This window comes from Puma concolor, chromosome B1 (assembly GCF_028749965.1).
Source record: "Puma concolor isolate L17-30 chromosome B1, mPumCon1.1.hap2, whole genome shotgun sequence".
Taxonomy (NCBI): Eukaryota; Metazoa; Chordata; class Mammalia; order Carnivora; family Felidae; genus Puma; species Puma concolor.
The window spans coordinates 162,831,916-162,857,843 of record NC_141670.1 but is presented as its reverse complement, the minus strand read 5'-3'; the positions used below and the strand labels follow the sequence as shown (position 1 = coordinate 162,857,843).

At 37.2% G+C, this 25,928-nt stretch overlaps 2 protein-coding genes and 1 long non-coding RNA gene across 7 annotated transcripts in view; 1 reads left to right on the top strand and 2 right to left on the bottom strand.

Annotated features, from left to right (window-relative positions):
• The window catches only part of CLOCK (clock circadian regulator), a 132,281-nt gene extending 120,714 nt beyond the window's left edge, over nt 1-11,567 (bottom strand). The window contains exons 1-2 of one of the 4 annotated variants that reach the window (XM_086705031.1): nt 11,388-11,567; nt 10,000-10,078 (exon numbers count right to left, since the gene is read on the bottom strand). The gene's annotated coding sequence lies outside the window, so the exon portion shown is untranslated. Of the gene's footprint in view, nt 1-9,999; nt 10,079-11,089; nt 11,213-11,387 lie in introns of those variants that run through there. The other 3 variants (XM_086705029.1, XM_086705027.1, XM_086705028.1) reach the window with 3 other exon arrangements.
• Nucleotides 11,085-25,928, top strand: part of LOC147581988 (uncharacterized) — a 55,175-nt gene continuing 40,331 nt past the window's right edge. The window contains exon 1 of one of the 2 annotated variants that reach the window (XR_015250439.1): nt 11,085-11,217. This is a non-coding gene — a long non-coding RNA (uncharacterized LOC147581988). The remainder of the gene's footprint in view (nt 11,218-25,928) is intronic. The other variant, XR_015250440.1, reaches the window with a different exon arrangement.
• The window catches only part of PDCL2 (phosducin like 2), a 36,279-nt gene continuing 28,710 nt past the window's right edge, over nt 18,360-25,928 (bottom strand). Inside the window, exons 5-6 of the mRNA XM_025922032.2 lie at nt 21,982-22,190; nt 18,360-18,544 (exon numbers count right to left, since the gene is read on the bottom strand). Coding sequence (XP_025777817.1) covers nt 18,387-18,544; nt 21,982-22,190 — 367 coding nt within the window. The 3' untranslated portion in view covers nt 18,360-18,386. The remainder of the gene's footprint in view (nt 18,545-21,981; nt 22,191-25,928) is intronic.

The following is a 25,928-nucleotide window of genomic DNA, read 5'->3' as shown; positions in this document are numbered from 1 at the left end:
CTCCTCCCTTTGTCATCACTAGATTTCAACAAAACACATTATCTTTCTTAACTGTTTACCTTTCTGCAGTTAGGTATACTTCTATTACTACACTTACTGATTTTATATGCTACTGGCTCCCAGCTATCACACAAGAAGCAATTAGCTTACTTAGCACACTTACTCAAGCTCCCACATTCTTCTCCCTTTTCCTTCTGAAATCTTTTGTTGTTTCATTATTCATATATGTAGCAGACTAAGGTCTGCTCAAATACTGACTTATCAATGAAGACTTCTTTGTCCACACAATTTAAAACTCTAAACCCTGCCCTACCTCCCTCATATTCATATACTACAACCTCTTAAGCCCGATTTGTTTTACTCCAAAAGTAATAATGACCATCTAACATATTTACTAGTTTCTCATCTAGCTTCCTCCAGTTGGAATATAAACTCCCCAAGGGCAGGGTTTTTTGCCTACTTTGTTCACTGGTATAACACAGGAACTAGAACAGTACCTAGCATACCTAGATGCTCAATAAGTACTTGCTGAATAAACAGGATAAAATCCACCACTAAAAGTATATTTAAAAAACTATAAAAGCAATGTTGAGAGAAATGAAGGCCTAAATGAAAAGACAGGTTATACTGTGTTTGTGGATCAAAAGACTTGGCATTAACAGGTGCCTGGGTGGCTCAGTCGGTTAAGCATCCGACTTCGGCTCAGGTCATGATCTCGCGGTCCGTGAGTTCGAGCCCCGCATCGGGCTCTGTGCTGACAGCTCAGAGCCTGGAGCCTGTTTCAGATTCTGTGTCTCCCTCTCTCTCTGACCTTCCTCCATTCATGCTCTGTCTCTTTCTGTCTCAAAAATAAATAAACATTAAAAAAAAAATTTTTTTAAAGACTTGGCATTAAGAGGTCAGTTCTCTCTAAAATGATCTGTGGGTTCAATGTAATCACAATCCCAGTAGCCATTTTTATAGAGGGACCAAGTTAATCTTAAAATTCATATGAAATTAAAGGAATCCAAAAAAAAACAATTTTGAAAAAGAAGCAGTGTTAGAGAATTTCCATTACTAGAAAAGCTACAATAATCAAGACATTAAGATACTGATATAAGGACAGACATATAGTTCACTACATAAAACAGATTTCATAAAGACCCACATACATATGGTTAGTTGCTTTCTGACAAAAGCAGAAAGATAACTCTGTGGAGAAAGGATGACCTTTTCTCAACAAATGCTGCTGTTAACAACTGTGTATCTATGTGAGGGGAAAATTTTTTTGAAGAATCTCAACCCTTTCTTCATCCCATATATAAAAATTACTTTGAAATAAATCAAACACAATAGCTAAAACTATAAAACTTCTGTTAAGAAATCATGAGAAAAAGTCTGAGGCAGATAAATATTTCTTAGAACACAAAAAATGTGAATCATAAAAGAATTGATAAATTGTATTTAATCAAAATTTAAAACTCTTCAAAGACACCATTAGGAAAACAAAGGAAGGCATGGGGCGCCTGGGTGAATCAGGTGGTTAAGCACCAACTTCTGCTCAGGTCATGATCGCATTGTTCCTGAGTTCAAGCCCTGCGTCAAGCTCTGTTCCGACAGCTCAGAGCCTGCTTCAGATTCTTGTGTGCGCGCACGCACGCTCTCTCTCAAAAACAAACATTAAAAAAATCTTTTAATAAAAATGAAAATAAATATCTTAGCCAGACTGATCAAGTGAAAAAAAAGACAGATTACCAAAATCAAAAATGATACTGAATCTCTACAGATTGTATATTTACTTCACTATAGATTCTATAAATATTTAAAGGGTAACAACTCATAAACAAGTTTATCAATAAATTTCACAACACAGATGAAATGGACAAGTTCCTTCAGAAACTTAGCATGCACATGAAGAGACAGAAACATACAACCATATAACCAATAACCAACAGAAAAACAAACAATATAAGCAGACCAGTCGATGATACAGATATTGGAACCAACAGATAAGCATTTAAATAACTATGAATATACTCAGGAGAACTGGAGTATTAAAAATTTTTAAAACAGGATTAAATTGATGTTCTAGCACTCAAAATTACAATATAAAATTAAGACTATAATAGATCAGTTTCAACAAAAGAGAAAATAGTTTGAGTAATGAAAGAAGGGTCAATTTTAAAACAGGATTAAATTGATGTTCTAGCACTCAAAATTACAATATAAAATTAAGACTATAATAGATCAGTTTCAACAAAAGAGAAAGCAGTTTGAGTAATGAAAGAAGGGTCAATAGAAGATACCTAAAGTGAAGTACAGAGAAAAAAATATTTAAGAGATGTGTGTAACATGATCATTGACTTGTCACATGTTTAAATTAGAATCTGAAAAGGGGAACAGAATATTTGAAGAGGAATAACAGAACATCCTCAAACAAAAAGGCATCAAGCTACTAATTCAAAAAGGGGTATGAACATAAAACAAAATACTTCTAAAGAAAAGCATACCTCAACATATTATAGTCAAACAGCTAAAAATCTAATACAAAAGAGAAAGTCTTGAAAGTAGTCAAAGAAAAATAAAAGACACATTATTGTCAGCAAGACTATAAGGTGATAATTACCTTCAATAAGACTGGCAGCTGACTTCAACAAAAAGCCAAAAGACAAGAAAACATTTTTTTAATGAAGAAAAAAATAACTACCAACTTAGAATTCTACACTCAGTAAAAAATATTCTTCAAAACACAATGTGAAATTAAGATGGTCTCAAATAAAAATGAAAAAAAATCACCATCAGTAGGTAGACCATTATTAAAATATATCCTAAAAGAAGTTCTTCAGACGGAAGGAAAATAATCCCAGACAGAAACACACAAAGGCAGGTAGGAAGAGACCTGGAAAGGGTAAATATTAACAAAAACTGTCTAAAATCATACCAATAATGCTTTCTGGAGTTTAAAATATGTACAAATAAAATGCAGAATAATAACAATGCAAAAAGGTTGGAGTAGGAGTTAAAGTGTAAGAAATTGGCATTATTGGGGAATGGTAGAAGTAGTAATCTATACTATACTAATAAGTATACTTGTTATAATCTCTGGAATAACAATGAAAGATACAGTGAAAGAATACATAAGTCAGGAGCAAATAGTGGGAAAAACAGAATAAAAATAATTTGATTAACTCAAAAGAAAGCAAAACAGAAGGGATAAAAAGGAATGCAAAGTAGATGATTCAAAGTCAAAGTTGATGGTAGTGGCAAACTTAGGAGTAAAAAAGTAAATGAACTAATACTGAAACTAAAAGACTAACACTTGATTAAATTAATGATAATCTGCATTTATTCACAAAGACATCCATAAAATATGAAATAAACTGTTTACAAATATTCCACTTACTATAAAATTATACATACACACAAATGCCTCAGAAAATGCTAGGAAAAAAAATTTAACTGGGCTTATCCCTGAGATTTTAGGTGATTTTTTCCCATCAGAGATTTTCTTTGTAGTTTTTGGCACTTTAACTCTTTTCCAAGAAGCAAGACTCATTTTTTATAAAAACTGCAATACTTTTCAAAAGAAAAAAAAAAATCAGTTTACAAAATGTAATGATCAGCTCCAACAAAATAACAGGCTTACAGAAAAAGAATGTGATCAAGTCTAAAAAGCAGAACATATAAACATTTCACACAATAAACTCTAATCTTAAAACTAAAAAACCTTTATAATTACAAATATATATCATCACCGTTTCTGATGGAGACAAAAATTAATCAGATAAGAGTTGGAAATGGCTCTTCCCATCAACTAATGGTTCCCTCATTTCTCTTCTTGCATCTAATAAATATCTGTGAATTTTCTATTATACTATATTACATGTTAAAGTTACAAAATAAAGTACAAGTCCTAACATTTTTCACTTTAATTTGTGGGCTATTTCCTAAATAACTTTTTCTAATATTATCTCAACTAAAATTTAGGTTTCAACATAAAAGAAAACTAGTCATCAGTTTCATGAACAAAAATCTGCCAAAGGACTTCCAAGAAATATACAATAAATACCATGCATCTTGGAAGCATGCTCTAGTAACTGTTTTATTATTGTAAATCACATAAAAAGATCAAGTACTCCCAAAATCTCCATATAAAAACAAAACTTTAAGCAACTTATTTAAATACATTTAAACTGGGAGTCAAAAGAAAGATAAGAGCCATGTCTGGTACACATTTTGAAAATAACAGAAGGAGAATAACTGCTAACATTTATTGGCCACTTAACTTTGTTCTAAGTAATTTGCATGTACTGTCTCATTTAATCCTCACATATTAAAAACTAGTATAATCTTCCTTTCAGAGATGAGAAATTGAGGTAACATCTGCCCAAGGTTATACAACCATCTAACAGTAAAGCCAGGATTTGAATGCCAAGCAGGCTAGCTCTAGAGCCTGTGTTCTTAATCACTACATCATTCTATCAATATAAGTAATTAAGGCCTTGTTAAAGTAGTATGCTGTTAAGTTTCAGGCAATAAACAAGCTTTACTCAGAATAAACCAGATATTTTAACCATCTGATCATGTCACTGAGAATAAATAAATGAAATAATACCTAAAAACTTCCTAGCTTTTTTCCTGCCTAAAAGGCAGTCCCTATTAAAAGTATATTCATAAAAATCCGAGAAACTTCCAAAAATAGACACCAGAAGGCACACTAAAAACTACTCGATTAAACTGTAAGATTTTATCTATTTTCTCTTGAAAGTAGTTTAACTTAGTTTTTCTCAACTTAAACTGGAAGATACAGATACCTAGAAGTAGAATAAAATGTCACAGAAAACCTACATAAAGCTAATGTCAATTTTTGGGAGGATAAAGAATTCTTTCTTGGTATTTAGATTTTCCTTTTAAGGAAGTGTTTTGGAGCAATCAAAAAACTTTTCTGTTGAATTTCATTTTTTTTAATGTTTATTTATTTTTGAGAGAGTGCGAGCGGGAGAGGGCCAGAGAGAGGGGGACAGAGGATCTGAAGTGGGCTCTGCACTGACAGACTGTCAGCAGGGAGCCCAATGTAGGGCTCGAACTCACAAACCTCGAGATCATGACCTGAGCCAAAGTCGGTTGCTCAATCAAGTCACACAGGTGCCCCTGTTGAACTTCATTTTAATTGCGTGTACTGACTGCTTCACAGATCCCCACCCTACTTAGAAGGCTTGTTCAAGAACACTACTATCCAAATGATTTATGCTCATAAAAAGTTAACTTAATACAGTTCAGTAAAACACACTTTAGAAATAAAATATAGATTCACTTTATTATAGGTCATTATTAATTTATTATATACTTATGGAACATTTTTTTCAGCAAAAGCACAAAAGTTTGGTTTATCCTGGATATTAATACAAATTCAGTATCAGTCTACTTAAATTCTAATTCAAGAGTGACACATTATTTTAAAAATTGATAACTTAAGTGTCCATGCGAAAAGATCAGTAAATTGTTACACAAACCTAGAGGAGAGTACTCCACAGCCATTAAAAATAATCACATTGTAGAAAACTACCAACATAAAAATAAAAATGTTCAGGATTCATTGTTAAGTGAATAGAATGATTTGCACTACAGGGGCTCTTGGGTGGCTCAGATGGTAAAGCCTCAGACCAGGCTCAGATTGTGATCTCACTGTCCCCAGTGTCAGTCTCCATGCACAGCAAGGAGCCTGCTTAGGATGGATTTCCACCCCACCTCCCGCCACCCCACCTCCTTCCAGGCAGGCTTTCCCTCAAAATAAGGAAATAAATAAATAAACATGGGGTGGGGAGAGAATATGCACTACAGTAGATGCATTATGAGCCCATTTTGTAAACATCAAGTGTCTTCAAGTACACATATATTTATATAATGGCTAAAAAAATGAAGCAAGAAACTATTCCAGAAGGTTAACAATGGCACCTCTTTGTAGTGGGATTTCCAGTGATATTTTAAAAATTTAGTTCATGCTTTTTCCTGTTTCCCAAATTTTCTATGTTAGGGATGTGCTATTTTCATAACTGGGGGGAAGAGATTTAAAAAGAGACAAAGGCAACTGTGTACATTTAAGCCATGATTTAATACAAATAATAAACTCTATATTAGGCATATGGTTTAACCCTTACTAATAAAACCCCCATCTGTGGTTGGTTTTGTTTGTTTTCAAATACAAAACCTCTTAAGGTGAACCAACCTGTGTTTTCATTTTCCACTATTCTGAATGAGAATTAAAAACTTAAGTACCTGACTAAATATGAACTCTTTGAAAAATATGGGAATTCCTGTTTTACTATTTGACCATATAAATGTAAAAATTAAAATATTTCTGAAAAACAAAGTAAGCCACATCCTAAGCGGTATACTGTAGGTCAAAAACAATTCATAAATATTTAATTTTTACAAAGTGATTTCTTTATGGAGACTTCTAAGACTTAAAAATAATAAGCAGAATTACATCTTTGTAAAATACACACCAAAAATACTTAACAACTCAAGAGGTGACACTATACTTATGAGGATGAATTTAGGTAATTTAACATTTGTATAACTAATAACATGGAGAAAAACTGGAAACTCCTATCCATCTAATTCACAGAAGTTGTTAACAGAGCTATAAAAATGACTAACAAATGGCTGTAAAAGCAACCTATAAATATAAATGTCGTTATAATAATTACAGTCAACTTGTAAGAAATTGCTCTGACACTTTATTCTATAAGTAATTCATACAATTGCATCTAGAATTTTAGACTTGGTAAAAGAGAAAATGCAATCTTTACTAGTACAAGGCCTATAAGAAACTACACATAAAAAAACTTACTTTATGCCTCTGCAAAGAACTGGAAGGAAACAGACACAAACAACAAAAGGTAATACTGCTATAATGTGGAACTTTGATTTTTCACAAGGTTGTTGTTTGCTTTCACAGTTTAAAATATTTGCAGCAAATATTTAACTGACATAGCAGTAGGAGTAAAACTGTGGGAGAGAAGGTATATTAAATATGTGCTTTCAGGAAAGGAAATAAGGTAAGAAGGAAATTTACTTTTATTACTAACATCTCCCGACATATTAGATGGTAGATAATAGTTAACTGACAGAACTAAATCTCCTAATATTTCTAACAATCCTGAAATCTCAAAGAGGCTATAATTATCAAATTAAACATCAAATGGCTCTTTCCTGTGGACTAGTATAAAACCAAAAAAGCAACTATCAATTAGTCTTACAAACGTCTGCTGCAACAACACAACTTAACTCCTTACTTGCTTACTCTTTAAAAGCTTAAGATTTGAGCTTTCTCAGTCTATCCTTCCTATCCTTTCTTAATTATTTAAAAGGATGAGATATAAACTCTCCCTCTAAATCCCACGCCTGCAAAAACAAAAGGCTGGAAACAGTCTCACCCTTTTAAACCTCATGTATATTTTTCTTCTGGAATCGATCATTTCTATCTTGTGTCATAATCCTTATGTACATGCTCTTTTAACTATACTAGACATCAGACCCACAGGGGGCAGGGTCAATGTACTGAAATCTATGTATCTCACATAGCTTAGTAAACACTAAACAGTAAAGATTTAGTCTTGATTCATACTCTGAACTTTCTGCACACTCTATCACCTGAAAAGAATTATTAGAAAGGTAGTGTTCTCTTGCAGAAGGAAATAGGAGGTGGATGGAGGTATGCATACTCCTTGTCTGCTGTCAGGTAAGTACAAACCAGACTAAAAGGCCTCTTCTCCTCCTTTCCCTCTCAAAGACTAGATTCCAGCCAAGTCAATCAGTGTCCCTTAGTTAAGGACAGAGTTTACCTATCTTCACTTCAAAGGACCTGGAAAGGTTCATGTAACCTAGGGAGTTTCTTGTCTGCAAGAACAGAAGAATAAAAATCAAAGTTTAACCTGTGAGCTACTGACCAGGTCAAAACCCAAACAAAACCCTAAAATGTAGACTCTAAAGAGTCCTATAAAACCCAGGAAACCCAACTCTTTCAGATAAATACAATCTACACCAGATAAAGCTCACATCAGCAGGACCTTACTGCAAACTGTAAATGCACCCCAAGCTGACTGACCCCTCACAAATGAAAAGAGGAGTATGTTCTAAGAGGTATATACCACGTTAGTTAAACTTTCTGACATACTCCAAGTCATATCCCTGTCCTGTGGGTAGTACAGAACCCAATGTAGAGAGCTAAGATTTTCAATATTAAAAAGTCTAGGTTTATAAATGCACAGAAAAAGATAGAGAAGGTTATACAACAGTGTTAATAGCAATTATCTCTGGGGAGGGACGTGAAATAAAACCGTAAGTGTGCAAAGGAAGTTTTCACTTATATACATATTGTATTGTTTTCATGAGCATCAATTTACTTCCATAATTTTAAAAACAAAATTAAGTAAAACTTGGAAATGTGATTCTATTTTTTTCAAAAAGGATTAACAGACCTACATGGAATTCAAAAGAAAACTAAATGCCATTTTGCAGAAGTCTGGCTACTAGATACCTACAAATCAAACAGAAATAATACAATTATCTTAACCTACAAAATAAAAAGGAATACTGGTTACATAACAAAAATGCCGACAGTAACTGTCACCCACTACTCAACATTCACTACTTTGATTATACACTATTAGCCACCAGAGGGAGTTTCAGTACCCTCCCCTCAAAAATTACATCCACTCTAACAAAGCCCTTTTGCAATTGTAACCTAGTTAAAAAGGTTAGGTTGGCAGTTAAAAAAAAAAAAAAATCTTAATTTTTATAGCAATCCATAAATCATAAAAAGTTTTATTGCACTAATAGAATGCTGCCCCTCAAATATATTTTAATTTTTCGTAAGAACTATATAAACAAATTTCAGAAATCGAGGTTCATGTCTGCTTTCCTTAAGAGAAAAAAGTTTCCCAGTCTGAAAAGCAAACTACCTGGAAAATCAAGTCTATTTTCATTGTAATGAGGTGTTCATATTCTCCAATTATCACAACTTAGGAGTTTTAAAAAAAGTGAAATTTTATACAACTATAATTCCCGAAAAAACAGGGAGACACAAAGCTGTACTCTGAAAACAGCATAATCCAGCCATAATGCCCAATGTAAATACCATTATATATTTTAGCTAAGCAAAATATAACTAAATATCTTTAGTCTGTGACTTTAGCATCTTAAAAATTAAAGTAGAAAGAGCCAAACTTATCCTAAATTTTCTTTCAATGTTAGTTCATTTTTCTAAGAAATATAAAGGGAAATCATACTGAAAATGGTCAAAACCACAACAAGCAATAGAACAGAGACAGGCAGACAGACAAAACCCACATAGCAAATTATTCTGAGAAGAGGATTTTGGTTTAATCTAGTTTATGAATCTGTAACACAGCCACCAAGAGTTTTAAATACAAAGACACAGTGTGCCTCTCATTTCCCACCTCCCTTCTTCAGGTTACCGGCCCCCGCCCCCCTTATTTCTTCTCCAGAATCTTCCCAGTTTCTTTATAATGGAAGAGCAAACATAAGTATACATTCTTATTCCTTCCCCACACCTTAACACATAAAGTAGCACATTATTCACACTGTCCTACACCTTTTTGTGGGGGGTGGGGAGGGACTTTTTTCCCACTCTATAACATCTTCTGGAGATCTTTCCATGCCAGGGCACAAAAAGCTTCCTCATTCTTTCTCTCACAACTGATCATGACTAGTTCTACCACAACTTTCATCTGTCTTCTTCTGGCTAACCTTTAATGACATTCTGTTCATTCAACTACATAATACCTGAGTTAGTTTCCTTCCCCCAACAAAATTTTAAAACAAACCAGATTTGAGGTTCCCAAGGGATAGCTTTCAAGAAGCCAATTCGTTAGCTAAATTATATCCTTTTTAAAACGTTTGTTTTTGAAGCAGGTGAAGGAACAAACACTCCACAATTCTTTATCCCTAAAAATAAAGCTACAAGTTAGAATGCAATCTTCCAAGTGAAATTACCTTTTTTTTGATCTGGGGGACCAGCATAATAGTCATATCAACAATGACTGTAAAACTTTCTTCTTGTGCTTTCCTTTCACTGTAAAAAAAAAAAAAAAAAAAAAGAATCAATGTTTTCAAGGCTAATAAGCCTTGAAGTCCTTTAGCCCGGTATCCTAATAGCAAGAAACAACCACTGATTCGATCTTTCATCCGACAGGTCAGAGGCCGAGCCATTTATCTTACTGGATCCTGCTCACTATTACCATCAACAGGACGACTTCTACACCAGCGAAAACACCGAAGAATGTAAGCTCTGCAGCGCTACGTGTTGGAAATTACACACCGGGGCCAGAGCGCAGGACCAGCTACACACAGACTACAGCTTCTCGGGCGGAAAGGGATCTAGAACAGCCAGCTGCGGTGGTGACAAGGCGCAGGGAGGCGCGGGTCGCCAGAAGGAAGATCTGGCGCAGCGCCTCGAGCTCCCGAACCCGCGCAGTTGCCCGAGCCGGACGCGCGGAGCCGCGCGCTCCCCGGGAACCGAGCCCCGGAACCACGACCACTAACGGAACCAGCCCACGGGCGGCGGCCGCCGCTCGGACTGCGGACCGCGGCGCGCGGGCCGGCAGGGCGGGGGTTCCCCGGAGGAGCTGGCCGCCCCGGCGCCCCATTGGGCGCCGCTCCAAACGTGCCCGAGTTGTGACAGGAATAAAGTGGGTCACAAGGCCTAGCGGGTCCCCAGCGAAAGCCCTCTCTGCACCGCGTCTCCGGCTTTCCCGGCCGCCCTGCCGCTGGAATCGGCCCCAGCCCCGGGGCGCGCTCTAGCCACCTGGCCCCACCGTGCACCCCAATCCCGCCCCTGCCCCGCAGGTAACCCCAGCAGCCCAGAGGGCCCCTCAGCTAGGGTGCGACTCCACCCCAACTCCCGGGAAAAGGCACACTAGGGCGATAAGCAAAACTTGGGCTTTAGCTCCCGCCTTCCCCTCCCTTGGCCGCCGCCCCCCCCCGGCCACACACACACACACACACACACACACACACACACACACACACACACACAAACACACACACACCGCCCCCCGCTCCCTCCCCTTCCCCGCGCTCTCACCGTGTAGCTTGCGGCGGCTCCGGCTTCTTCCCTCCCCCACCCTGGAGTCTGGCTGCGGTGACTCGGAACCACTAACCCGGCAGCGTCCAGGAGACACCGCGGCTCCAGCACAAGCAGCACCTGGGGTTGTGAGTAGCGCCCCCCACCCACCTCCAAAAAATTCACCGCTACTGCCGCCCGCTCCTCCCCCTCCCTTCTCCTCCCCTCCTCCACCGGCACTAGGAGCACGCATGCGCCGCCGAGGCAAGCCTACCGACGGACTTCAGGCCCCGGGCCCACCCGGTGGGACGCCACTCACCAAGAGCGCGCACGCGTCGGCGGCCAGATTTCCTTCGCGCTCTCACTCTCGGGGGTTTCCTTTTTAAGCCGGTAGCCGCAAACCTAGTCTGTGATTGCGCTCCCTGCCAGCGCATGCGTCGTCAGTGACCCTCGCGGGCTCCGACCGCCGGCGCTCTGAGTTTGCCCCTCCCCTCACTCTCCCTTTCCCCGGCGCAACTCGATGCGCATGCGACTTGCCCCGTTAGGCAGCGCCGAGCCGCGGAGGGGATCCCGGGCGCCGAGGAGACTCCGGCTCCCTTGAGCCGTGCGTCTGCGCCGTCCGCGGAGGGAGACCGGTATTTCCTCGGCGCCCCCTACTCCGCACTCGTTACTGGAAAGCCGGGGAGGCGGGGCCTGGTCGGATCGGGGGAATCGTTGGCATTAGGTCCGGGCGGCTTTGGCTTTCGCCTATGGTAGGGAGCGAGGAGGAGGAGGTGGAGGGAGAGCTTCTTGCTGGATGAGGCATCCGGGGGTGCAAAAGGAGACCCTCTCCCTTTTAAAAAGCAAATCACTTTGCCAACAACGCCAGGGAAGATTTTCCGGGTGTTGGCAGGCGGAAGACTTTTTTCATTCACCAGCGGCATCACTCGTGTTTCCTCTCTTGGGGCTGGGAGAGGTTGTTTGCGAAGGTGGATGGACATCCAGAGACATCTTTTTCTTCTCTCTGGAAGGAGCAAGGCTCGTGTTTCTTATTGGTGGGTGGGCCTGCGGAGACCGGATATGCGCCAGTGGCTGGAGGAGGGAGGTAAGAGAAGGTCAAGATGTGTTCCTTCGGAGTTTTTCACCTGGCCTTAAAAACCTGGTGACAGTATAATGGCAGATGAGGGATGAAGCAGTGAGGATACACCAGGACCTAATCTGCACGGCTTCCCTTATTAGAAAAGCATGTGAATACTTCCTACTTACTTTAGGGGAAATTACTTCCATTGATGCTTATAACACACTTGGTCCATATGGGAAAGCACGTTTCAGTAGTTGTCAATGATTGGAAAAGAAGTCTTTACAGCCCTAATTCCTAGTATTTTTCATGTTTTAGTGAATGTCTTTTGGATTTACAATAGAAACCATCTTCTTGTTTCAAAATTGCTCCCTTCAACGTAACATTCATCTCAGTAAGCATTTATGATTCTTGCAGAAAGAGAAAAAGAACATCAAAATTGGGGAACTTATCCCTGATCCTTCACCTGAGGATTTTAACCACTCCATCATATAGCAGACATTTTTGCCTGTTAAATATTCATTTTCTATTCCAATAATTCCTCTTGGAGAACTATTCACTCAGTCCATTATGGCTGGGGCAGTGAAGGAAGGAAGGAAGGAAGCCAGTGAAGGAAGCATATTTGAGTTGATCTTCTGCCTTAGGCTGGAGTTACCAAGTAGGGTGCTCTCTCTGCCAATGGATTTAAATCTGGAAAAATGAAGGCCTGAAGCCATCTTTCCACTCATGGATTATTCTAAGAAAGAAGGCAACGTGGAAAAAAGCGGATTCAAAGATGGAGATTTGGCCTTGTTAGCATTTAATGCCCTGAACCCAACGTGGGCCAGATAACTGGAAATTTCAGTTAAATTAGTTCTTTCATGTGTCTGTTTTATTGCTTAAACTAGTGAGAGGTTTTCTGTCACTTGCTATCATGAATCCTAAAGGATGCTGGTAGTAGGAGAGCAGGCAAGGTTAATAATATGGATAAGGTAGGTTGCAGCCAGACCAGAGGGTTTGCATGCTTCCCCTATGACATGGATGTTTATATTCTAGAGAAAGTGATCCCTCCTCAGATTCTACCTCATCTAGAACTCCTATCTTCAAAAACACCTTTGCCCTTTTAATGGTTCCATTATACTCTTAGTCACTAGTATCAAATCACGTTCATCTTTGACTCCTTCCTCTCTCATTTTCTGTATTTAATCATTTACCAAGACCAATTGATAATCCTCTTTTTTTCTGCTCAGTCCTCTGCCACTGCTTGAACATTTCCCCAGTTCAGTTCACAGTTTATCTGTTCTCCCCATATTCTCTCCAAGAAGAAAACTGAATCAGATATTTCTAATAACTTTTCCAACTTCTAGATTCTACTTTTCCCTAAGAAAAATCCTGCTTCATAGTTTCACAGATCCTAAACAACAATTTATGTAATTTAAATATTCTGTTAATTCTTTCTCATATACCTTGCTGTTACTTAAACAGCATTTCCAGCACCCTTTCCAACTGATTCTCCTAGTTGATGTCTTGATAGAGACAATATAATTTAGTTGTTAAGAGTACAAAATTGGAAACTAAAACTGCTGGATTGAAATCCCAACCCACCACTTAATATCTACATGACTTTGAGCAAGTTATTTCTCTGTTCTTCACATTCCTCATCTGTAAAATGAGGATAGTAGCAAACCTGTCTCATGGGATAATTGAGATACAGAAAATAGATGTAAGGGTGTGTATGTGTGTAATAGTACCTGGTACATAAGAGATCCCATGTAAGCCTTGGCTATTACAAATGATATTCCCTTCTGTATGATTTTTACATCTCTTGCTCAAGTCCTCCCCCTAGTTCTTGGGTCCCATCAGTTACAAAGTCCTGTCTATCCTTTCATTGGCATTCCTAGTTTCACCACCATAGATAGTTTAAGGTAAACTGGAACACAGGAAATTTAAGATATGCATAATAGGGAATATAAGAAAAGTTTGTGGCATTTTTTTTAAAGAAATCTCCATGGGTTAGCCAATTTCTAATATTGTTTCTAGATCCTTTAAAATAGAGGGCAGTACAATAATATGAGGTGGTGATAATAGACTTTGTAGTCAAAGGTCTGGGCTTAAATCCTGACCAGTTCTAAAGTAAGAGACATTGAACAAGTTAAAAGAATTTGTCTGAGCTTCAGAGCATTTATCTGTAAACATAGAAGAATAAGCATCTCAGAGAATTGTGATGATCAAATGTAAATTATAAACTGCTACATAAAGGTTTAGTAGTAAGGATGATGGTTTTAGATGTTTACAATTTGTTGCTGGAAACCTAGGAATGGTTGAAATGACTCATCAATTTTGTTTTATTTTTTTTTAATAGTAACTTTTTAAAAAAATTTTTTTAATTTTTTTTTTTTTTTTTGAGAGAGAGAAAGAGAGTGAGCAGGGGAGGGGCAGTGGGAGAGGGAGACACAATCCAAAGCAGGCTCTAGGCTCTGAGCTGTCAGCACAGAACCTGATGCAGGGCTCAAACTCACAAAACTTGAGATCATGACCTGAGCTGAAGTCGCATGCTTAACCAACTGAGCCACCCAGTTCAGCCACCCCTGAAATGACTCATAAATTTGTAACTCCAGCCTACACCTCTCCTTTGGGCTCCATACACTTATGTCCAATTGCCTACCTGATGTCTCCTCTTGGGTATCTCAAATATCTTGCGTGCCCCCTTCAATCTGTTCTGTACAGAGCAGCATGAGTATTCTTTTGGAAATAAGAATGAAATCGTATGCTCCTACTTGAAACCCTTTTGCTTCCCATTCCATTCGTACTCCTAATCATGGTCAGAACACCCGGTTTGATCTAGCCCTTGCTATATCTCCAAACTTATGTTCTTCATTTTTTACTTTTCCCATAACACTCCCCACCTAGAAACTGCCTTTAGTTCCTTGCTAATCTCTCTCTGTTCTCAGGCTTTGGCACATGCTGTGCCCTTGCTTGGACTACTCTCCTACCTTTTCTCGTGGCTGGCTCCTCCTCAGTCTTCATGTCTCAAAAATCTAACTACCCTATTTAAGTAGGTCTCCTATGTCTCACCTCCTCCCTCCCCCACAGAGTACCCACAGTTACTGTCTATTTTTGTGCCCACTCTTTCCTCAATGATACTTATTAAGTTACATGTATGTTTGACTTTTGTTTTTAACTAACAACTCCACCACTACATGGTACTATGAACTATGTGCTTTCTCCACCACTGAATTTGGAGCATCTATTTCAGTGCCTGAGGTGAATGAATAAACAGATGAATGAATAAATGAGATAAAAGGAATAACATGCTAGTAATAAGTTTTTAGGATCTTCTTTATATCCTAGATTATGACGGCAGGCAGATTATAATGTTGTGAGGAACTAGCCTTAGGGGCACCTGGGTGGCTCAGTCAGTTAAGCGTCAGACTCTTGATTCCAGCTCAGGTCACAATTTCACGGTTTGTGAGATTGAGACCCACGTCAGGCTCTGTGCTGACAGCATGGAGCCTGCTTGGGATTCTCTCTTTGTCCTTCTCTCTCTGCCCCTCCCCTGCACATGCACGCTCTCTCTCCCTCTCAAAAATAAATTAAAATAAATTAAAAAAAAAAAAGAATTAGCCTTCATAATGTTAATAATGTGTTTTAAAGTACAAAGGGGAGATAAACTGAAATCAAGTAATGAAATTGATAACAACTCTTAATGACCAAAAATGTGGAGAAAGAGTTCAAGAATGCACTCAAGATGTCTTAAAGGGGTTTGCTGTCCAACTGCTCAATCACCTAAGGATCTCGTTAAAATAAAACTTCCAATTTGGTTAGTCTGGGATGGGGCCTGAGATTCTGCACTTCTAACTAGCCTCCAGGAATGCTGCAAATTCCAGGACCACACTTTGACAAACAAGGCACTGTAAAGTAGGGGAAGGGAATTTCAACAGAGCACGGTTGGCAGGCAGGAAGGAATAGAGAAAAATATTAGGTTGGGATATATGCAATACCTATTTTTTTTGTAGGTCCAAAACTGTTGGATGTTGGCAATTAAAAAAAATAAAATAAAAATCCACTCAGTAAAATGGGAAACAATTATAAATAATTTATCCACCTTCTGACAAACATTTTATACCTTACTTAAATGAGAATGTAAATGAAATAGCATATGGACGTAGTACTGACCTGGGATGGCCGCCATGAGTACTTGCCAGAAGAATGTGTGGGTGTGGGTGTGGGCATGTGCACAGCGTTTGAAAAAGACTGTGACTGGAATCACAACCAGCCACTTAAAACATGCTATAATTGTATGATTTTTACAAATATGAAAGTCTTCATGAACTGTTCTTGTGGAAAAAAAACTTACTGCCACCTGGTGGATTTGAGTTAAGATCTTATTAAAAGGGAAATCTATCTTTTTGATTCAGGTATCTTAAATACTACTAATACTTCTATTAATTTTAACTTAAAGAAAATAGATAAATATGTATTTACTAAACAAAAAAAGATTACATTTAGGAGGACTTTTTGCATTTGGTTTTAACTGGAGATACGATAATGTTCATATTTATATGCATTACATAGTGTTAAAATTACATTTTAACTTTATAATATGGCTTTTCATTCACACAACTATTATCCTAATTAAAAATGTATCCATGAATTTGTTAAAGAGAATTGCAGCAGTTGGGTCAGTATAGGCAATTATTTCTGTTACATGTGTGCACAATGTTACAAAAAAAAAACACGCACAAAAAAAAAAAAAAAACCATTGTGTGCAACCCTCAACTTTCCCTCCCTTCATCCCAAGATGTATGTTTTTTCAAAAGCCCTTCTGAGCTACCTCAGAAGAAAGGGATCTCCCTGATCCTTTGCAAAATTAGATCATTTGATTTTATTCTACCTGTTAACCCAATTCAAATCTGTATTTAACTTTCCTCCCACTTCCTCATTCTCTGAGCCTCTATGATTCCTACTTCCTCCACCCCCAAGAGCAGCAGACTCTTTTCTTGACTCCGTGTTAAACTGTCTCAATTCTTACCAATTTATTTTTGTAATTTAATCATTCAAACTTAGCCTAGATTGTCTCACAAACATCAGTGAACATCCACAATCAGAATGATGGGTCCTTAATACAAAGTAGAATAATAAAATCCGTCATTGAACATTGTATTCTGAATTTACCACTCTTTTCTCTGAAAATGCTGTTTATTATTAAGCCAAGATAAAACATCCTGTAAGTCTTCTGCAATGTCCTAATATTATATATTTTTCCATGATGAATTCTTCTGTGATTACTATTAAAACATAGGCAAGTCTCACATATATTTTTCTCATTTCTCCTCATTTAGAAACTTTACTGATCATCTGATCAGTAAAGTTCTACTGATTCTATCATCTATCAGTGAGAGTACTTAGTAATTTTCTAACTTTGTAACAGAACTATTAAAAACAATAATCATGAGTGGAGATGTTTCTTATGTACTTTTCAGAATCCTTAAGTTGCGTTTTTTTATTGAGTGGTTAATTTTTTTTTAATTTTTTTTTTTGTGTTTATTTATTTTTGAGAGAGAGAGACAGACAGACAGAGGGCAAGCAAGGGAGGGGCAGAGAGAGGAGACACAGAATTGGAAGCCGGCTCCAGGATCTGAGCTGTCAGCACAGAGCCCGATGTGGGGCTTGAACCCACAAACTGTGAGATCATGGCCTAAGCTGGAGTCAGACACTTAACCGACTAAGCCATTCAGGAGCCCAAGTGGTTAATTTTTTTAACAGCTAAGAGATCTCAAAGAAAAAGTATATAGTCACAAATTTAAGTATTTTCACTCAAGGCCCCTAAGTAATAAACTTTAAAATCTCTCAATGTAGGGGTGCCTGGCTGGCTTAGTAGAGCATGTGACTCTTGATATCAAGGTCTGAGTTCAAGCCCCACACTGGGTGTAGAGCCTACTTAAAAAATATTTAATAATAAAAATTTAAAAATAAAAATAAAAGCTATTGATGTAATTGAAATGAAATTTAAGGTCATCTTTCATTATTTTTATTCATAGGCCTCTTTGGGGGTAAGCAACACAGAGGACTTGTGGGTCAAAAAAAGGATAAACCACAGGGTCCAGTACAAATTCTGGTTTTGTTGGAGGCAATAAATTCTGAAATACCTGAAAGTTTTTGAAATGATATATAAGCTATAATTCTAATATAAAAATAAAACAAATCTATAAATTTTCTGATCTCTATAAAGGCATTGACAAAACAGTACATAAATACTTTGAAGCTATTTATTAAATATTTCTATTTGGTATCATCATTATCACTGCTTGAACTATTAGTGTCATCATAAAGAGAAGTGTTTCTAATTGAAGATACCATCACATCTACAATGCCTTTTTTGGGGTTTTCTTCTAAATCAGTCTGTATCGCTCCAACTTCTGCTAGTTTCCATTCAAGTTCTGCAATAAATAACCCATCATTAAATCAGATAAAAATCTTGGAAAACAAAAAGAATTTCTCATCTATATGAAACAGTAGTTGATGCTAATAAAAAATTAATGTGTATATTTAGATATATTTAGAACTGAGTGACTGTGAAAGGACTACAATATCAAAATACACATTGGATACAGCAAAATTATACTTAAAGGGAGAAATTACGGCTAAGATGTTTATTTTAAATTGACTTAAAATAAGTGGCTTAAAATTTTAAATCAAGAAGCTAGGAAAAGAACAATAAAGTAACCCCCTCCCCCCCAAAAAAAAACTGAAAGAGGAATATAATGAAGACTTTAGCAAAAGTAGAAAAAATCAGTATACGTGACCAACAAAATCAAAAGCTGGTTCTTTGAAGAAACTAATAGACATACCTCAGGCAAAAATGACCACAAAAGGGAAAAAAATAAATTCATATAAAGAATTTACATGGGACATAGTCAGGGTAAAGATTCTAATATGGCTACGAGACTATGAAAAACTTATGCCAACACATTTGAAAACTTTAATGGAAAAATTTTAATAAAAATATGAATACCAAAAATATATCTGAGAGAAACCAAAAGAATTTAACTGATAGCCAAAAACCCCAATCCCTGAAAATTCATCATTTTGTTAAATTTATTCCTAAGTACTGTATAGACGAACAGAATATTTATGAAGCAAATTATAAAACACACTCTTGAGGAAAATTATAAAATATGTTACAAAATGTGATATATATATCTGTGAGGAAAATTACAAAAACCATAAAGGACCAAAATAAATGATGAGATCTATCTCATTCATGGGTAGGAACATTCACTGTTATTGGATATCAAGTCTCCCAACAATCTATAAATATGATTCTAATAATCAACAGAATTTTTCACATAAGTTGACTAATTCCAACATCTACATGAAATTTTGAAAAAGACTTGCCCTACTAGAGACAACTAGGTTGTTATAAAGCTATAGTAATAAACACAGTGCTGTGTTGAGACAAATAGTAGAGGTATATTAGAGACTTCAGAAATACATTGAAGCATTTTGGGAACCATGAAAAATGACATTAGGAAACATTAAAAATCAGTGGAGAAAACACCTCACATATATTAGAATGGTACTATGCAAAACACACACACACACACACACAGAAAACAACAGATGTTGGCAAGGATGTGGACGAATTGGAACGCCTCTGCCCTGTTGGTGGCAGTGTAAGATGGGGCAGCCACTGTGCAAAACACTATGCTATTTCTCAAAAACTTAAAATAGAATTACTATATAATCCAGCAATTCAACTTCTGAATAAATACCCAAAAGAATTGAAGGCAGGGACTAGAACAGATTATTTTTGTACATTTACATTCATAGCAGCATGATTCACAATGGCCAAAGAGTAGAAGCAACCCAAGTGCCCATGGACAGATGAATGGATAAACAAAACGTGGTCTAAACATAAAATGGAATATTATTCAGCCTTAAAAAGGAAGGAAATTCTGACAATCCTGTAATATGAATGAACCTTAAGGACATTATGCTAAGTGAAATAAGCCAGTCACAAAGGGACAAATACTGTATCATTCATTTATATGAGGTACTGAGAGTAGCCAAATTCATAGAATCAGAAAGTGGACGGTGGTTGCCAAGATTAGAGGAAAAGGGAAATGGAGGGGGCTTTTGTTCAGTGGGTATAGAGTTGCAGTTATGCAAGATAAAAAGTTCTAGAGATGGATGATGGTAATGGTTGCACAACAGTGTGAATGTACTTAATGACACTGAACTATATACCTAAAAATGGCTAAATAAATAAGTCCTGGGGATGTAATGTACAGCATAGTAACTACAATTAATAATACTGTATTGTATATTTTAAAAATTGTTAAGATAAATGGATACATTTCATGTTATGTGCATTTTACAACAATTTTTAAAAAATGTTTATACGCACACACAAAAAAAACCCAAAAAACAAAAAAAACACAGATGAGATAACATACTACTCATGATAGTGATTGCCTCCAGGGAGACAGGGAGGAGAATGGGACTAGGAATGAAAATCTAGGTAACTTCAACTATATCTATAATGTTTATTTGAGCAACAAAGAAACAACTCAAGCAAACATGAATAAATGTTCACATTTGTTATTTTTGGCAGTAATTGATTACATGAATGTTTACTATATTATTGTTTGTACTCTTATGTATTAATTTCTTTTATTTTTTTTAACATTTATTTATTTTTGAGAGATAGCACAAGGAGGGAGACACAGAATCCAAAGCATGGCTCCAGACTCTGAGTGTCAGCGCAGAGCCCGATGCAGGGCTCAAACTCACAAACTGTGAGATCATGACCTGAGCCGAAGTTGGTGGCCCAACCAACTGAGCCACCCAGGTGCCCCAGTATTAATTTCTTTCAAATTAAAGGGATGAGGTCCAATGACTTTAACATGATGGTGTGAGAAAAAGATTTTAATAAAATAGAATTAAAGCAGTTCTAAGAAATGACTAGATCAAAGATATGGCCTTAGAAGTAGGTTAGGAAGTGGGTGCCTGGGTGGCTCAGTCGGTTAAGCATCGGACTTTGGCTCAGGTCATGATCTCATGATCTGTGAGCTGCAGCCCTGCGTCAGGTTCTCAGGGCCTGGAGCCTGTTTCAGATTCTGTGTCTCCCTCTTTCTCTGCCCCTCTCCTGCTCATGCTCTGTCTCTCTCTCAAAAAAATAAAACATTTTTTAAAAGTAGGTTAGGAAATAAAAATTCTTAAAGAAGGTAAAATTATAAAGTATTGTGCTGTGTACAATTGAAAAGAAAATAAAGGGAATTGATTAACAAAATTGGATAGTATGTGGATAAGTGAAAAATACATTAAGAAAATACGCTACAGAAATTTCGTAGAGAAGAGGAAGACAAGATTATGAATTGGTCCAAAATCACACAATGAGCAAAATGGAAATCTAGGAAAACCACAAAGGAATAGGGCATGGAAGGAAGAATAAAGAATGGTGGGGTATTTTGGGTATAGAGAAGGAGTATGAGAAAAGAATAAAGGCACAAATGAGTAAGGTATGTCTGTGGTAGTGACTGAAGACCAGCCTGGCTGGAACAGAAACTAGAAAGCACTGGAGAAATATAGCTGGATAGGTCGGCTGAAATGCTCAAGCAGAAGATTTTGTATTTTTAACTGATTTGACACAAGGAACTATTAAGGATTTAAGCAAGTGGATGTTATGACAAGAGTATTATTGAGGAAATTATTGAGTATTATTGAGGAAAATTAATCTGGAGACATAGAAGAAGACACCAGAAGCTAGAGGAAAAAAACCTTATGTTTTATGAAAATAAACTTTCATGTTACTTGTTAATTTGTGGAAGTTTTCACCTGTTTTTAATAAACATTTTAAAAATAATATCATTACCTTCCAGCTTGAGATTTATCCCTCCACATTCTATAATTCCAATGAATTTGCCTTCTATCTGACCGTTTTTATAAACAAAAATTGTTGGTAAACAATTGTCATGGTAGTGTTGAATACAACTATTCACGATGGCTTTAACAAATTTAGTTTCTGGAAACTTTCTTGCTAGAAGACTAAGATGCTGGTTAACCAACAAACACATTGGGATGCTAAAAAGAAAAATAATACACAATATCTTTAAAAACAGACTACTTATCTCAATCTAATGAAGTAAGTGAAACATCTTCATGACAAAAATATAGCTTTGGATATTCTTTTAATGTAACAGCATATCAACTTTTATTCTCTACTATTACCTTTAATGAGTATGAACCAACTGCAAAGTCCTCCCATATTAATTACAAACACAATTACAGCCTGGGAGTGAAGCTTGCTGCCATGGGAATTTGATGCCTAACTAAGGCTAACCACATGTGACTTAGCATCAATTTAATCAAGCCAGTTCCTACTTTATAGGACCCAGGGGGAAAAAAAAAAGCACACTTCTAGGGAATCCTTGGCAATTCTAAGTTTAAACAAGAAGTTCCAACTCTTTTGACCGCCTTAGGCTTATTTCCACAAGAGATTATCATCACATCCAAACTGTCTTATCTCAAACTTCCTTGAATTTCTTGACTCGAACATACTTCACCCACACTTTTCTTTGACATCCCACTCCATGCAGCATCCTATTCCCTATTATCCAGAACTATTCCCTATCAGATATTTAAGGGGCACCTGGCTGGCTCAGTCAGAAGATCATGCGACTCTTAATCTTGGGGTTGTGAGTTGAAGCCCCACCTTGGGTATAGAGATTACTAAAAATAAATAAATTTTCCAAAAACATTGATTGGAACTGTAACCAGAACCTGCAATTCTTCTAGCTCTATCACCTCACTCCCATTATACCCACTCTTCAGTCTCTTTTCTCTATCACTCACAGCTTTATCAAACTGTTTCAGAGTTACTCCTTTACTTTATCCCATACGCCTTCCATTTCCTGTGGGACCTTTCTCTGCTTGTTATTCTGCCCTCTTTTTCCTGTTTTTTTTTTTTTCAGTCTTCTCCACTTTTTTTTTTTCTTCTTAATCTATTTTGAGAGAGAGAGAGAGAGAGAGAGTTGGAGAGGGGCAGAGAGAGGAAGAGAGAGAGAATCCCAAGCAGGCTCTGTACTGTCAGCGCAGAGCCCCACTCAGGGTTCAAACTCATGAACTGAGATCATGACCTGAGCCGAAACCAAGAGTTGGACGCTTAACCTACTGAGTCACCCAGGCGCCCCCAGTCTTCTCCACTTTCTATAAATATATTCAAGTTACTAATTTTTTTTTAGACTTCCTTACAACTCTGTCTTCTTCAGATAGCTATTCTCTCTCCTTTTCATAGTCCAAATAAAAAATAAAATAATCTCTATGCCCTGTTCACTTCCTTTCTTGAAAGGGTCTCCTTTTTTGGCTTTTGTGATAACACTTTCTATTAATTTCCTTTTTACTTCTTTGACTTCCTTCTTCTGTCTATGCCTCAAATGTAGGTATTCTTCCTGGACCCTCTTCTCATACTAGACACATTCACTGTACAATCTTATCCATTCTGATAGCACTGATGAACTGCATCTCCCCTCCTCTTTCAAAGAAAAAAAAACCTGCTATATATGTATATATTATACATTTCTTCTGTATTTTCTCAGTTTAGCACTCAAGCCAAAAGCCTCTTTTCTCTACAACATCTAACCAGTAATCAAGTCAGGTTGCTTCTACCTCCTTATACCTATCCTCTCCTCTTTCTCTCCATTACTTTATTCCTTTCCTTTCTTATCTGAGCTGCATCAGATTGTCCTAAATAGTCTGTTTCCAGGCTTGGTTCCCAAAATTCATCCTTGACCCTGCTGACAAAGTGAGCTCAGCATGAAAATCTCATCATGTAACAACTGCCCTTCCCTCTAGCTTACCTCCATGGCTCCTCACTGCCTTTAGAATAAAGTCTGGGCTCCTCCATGTAGCTTTCAAGGTTCTTGAAATCCCCAAGATTCCTTGGGGAATCTTATTTTTTGAGGCCAAGACCAAGAGTTACACACTCTATAGAAAGTTCCACAAGTCCCTCTTTGCAAGGATAAATCTTACTACTCCCTCTTCAGTACTTTTATTCTACTATGTATAGAATTCAATTCTAGCACGTAGACCTTATTATTATGTTTAATTGTCTTTCTCTACTATATTGAAATTTCTTTAATGACAGACAGATGTCTTACATGCCTTTTGCATCTCCAGCATCTACAAAATCCTCAGACATCCTCTTAATACTAGACAATGTTGTATATCAATTTATAGAGCAAGAAACAAAGCTAAGAAAAACAAATTAAATGTATTATACATTTAATTTACATTTCAGAATATATAACATCATTCATTTTGATAATTACAACCTGCTACAAATCTAGATCCTGCTTTATTTTAGTGGGTGGCCTACTTTAATATTAGAAAAGTATGTACTGCCTAACTTAATTATCAGTTTTCCACACAAAGCAAGAACATAAATTGACTTTATAAGTTTCAGTTTTTCTCAAATAGGTGAAATGCACCCACTAAATTAGATATCTAATTCAAAGGGATTTTTATCATTCCTGTCAGAATGAGAGCTGAGTCGATATAGCAGACTTATGGGGTATGTGATATGAATGGTAGAAGGCAGGTGGACATTGATGGTGATAGTGAAAAGTGTAGAATTAGAAAAGTATGGTGTTGGGGCGCCTGGGTGGCTCAGTTGGTTAAGCGTCCGACTTCGGCTCAGGTTACGATCTCATGGTCCGTGAGTTCGAGCCCCGCGTCGGGATCTGGGCTGATGGCTCAGAGCCTGGAGCCTGCTTCCGATTCTGTGTCTCCCTCTCTCTCTGCCCCTCCCCCATTCATGCTCTGTCTCTCTCTGTCTCAAAAATAAATAAAAACGTTACAAAAAAAAAAAAAAAGAAGAAAAGTATGGTGTCATAGATTATGGTGCAGGGAGAAAGTGCTTGTCTGAAGACAATTCCGACAGCAAATGGTAAGGGAATAAATTTGGTGTTGGAATTCAAGGGCCAGAATTTAACCCCAGAAGAGCTATAAAATATAAGGGAGACCTCTGACATTAGCACATGAATTAAGGGCCTTTTTATGGTCTTCACATTTTAAAATATGTGTTTGGCATAGGAATGATGTAGAAGCCCAAAATTATAATTTGGGCACAGGTGTAAGATTGGATAAAATCAGAATCAAGGTTGACCAAGCAGCTCAGCTACTAGGCTTACTGGCCCAGGGTGAGTTAGCTTCCCCTAAGGGGACACTAAGCAAGCTGAGCCTTCACTTCGATGAAGAGTTGGCCCAGTTCCATAAATTTAATAGCAAAAAGACATTAAAATTATAGAACTTAGGAACCCAGTTAAAAAACAAGCTCTTATGTTCCTATAAAATTTATAGAAGGTAGCTAGAAATACAAATATGTTTAACAGTTATATTCCACTTCACAAGATGAAATTATGAGTAAACCCATTAAGTTAAAAACTAGACTTTTCAAAGGACTATTTGTAATATAAATAATTTTTTTCTGTTTTATAAATTTTATTATAGGGGCACCTGGGTGGCTCAGGTCATGATCTCACGGTTGTGAGATTGAGTTCCACATCAGACTCTGTGCTGGGCATGGGGCCTGCTTTTGGGATTCTCTCTCTCCCTCTCTCTGTGCTCCTCCCCTACTCATGTGCTTGCTCTCTCCCTCTCTCTCTCAAATAAAAATAAAATATAGAGAGGTTAATTTGATTATAGATTATAATTTTCTTAAAATGTATGTTCTATAGCAACACATGAATACATTTTCTTAGTGTCAAGAAAAAAAATATTTTATGTAACTATCTTAGATTGAGTGCCCTCTGAGGTCACAAA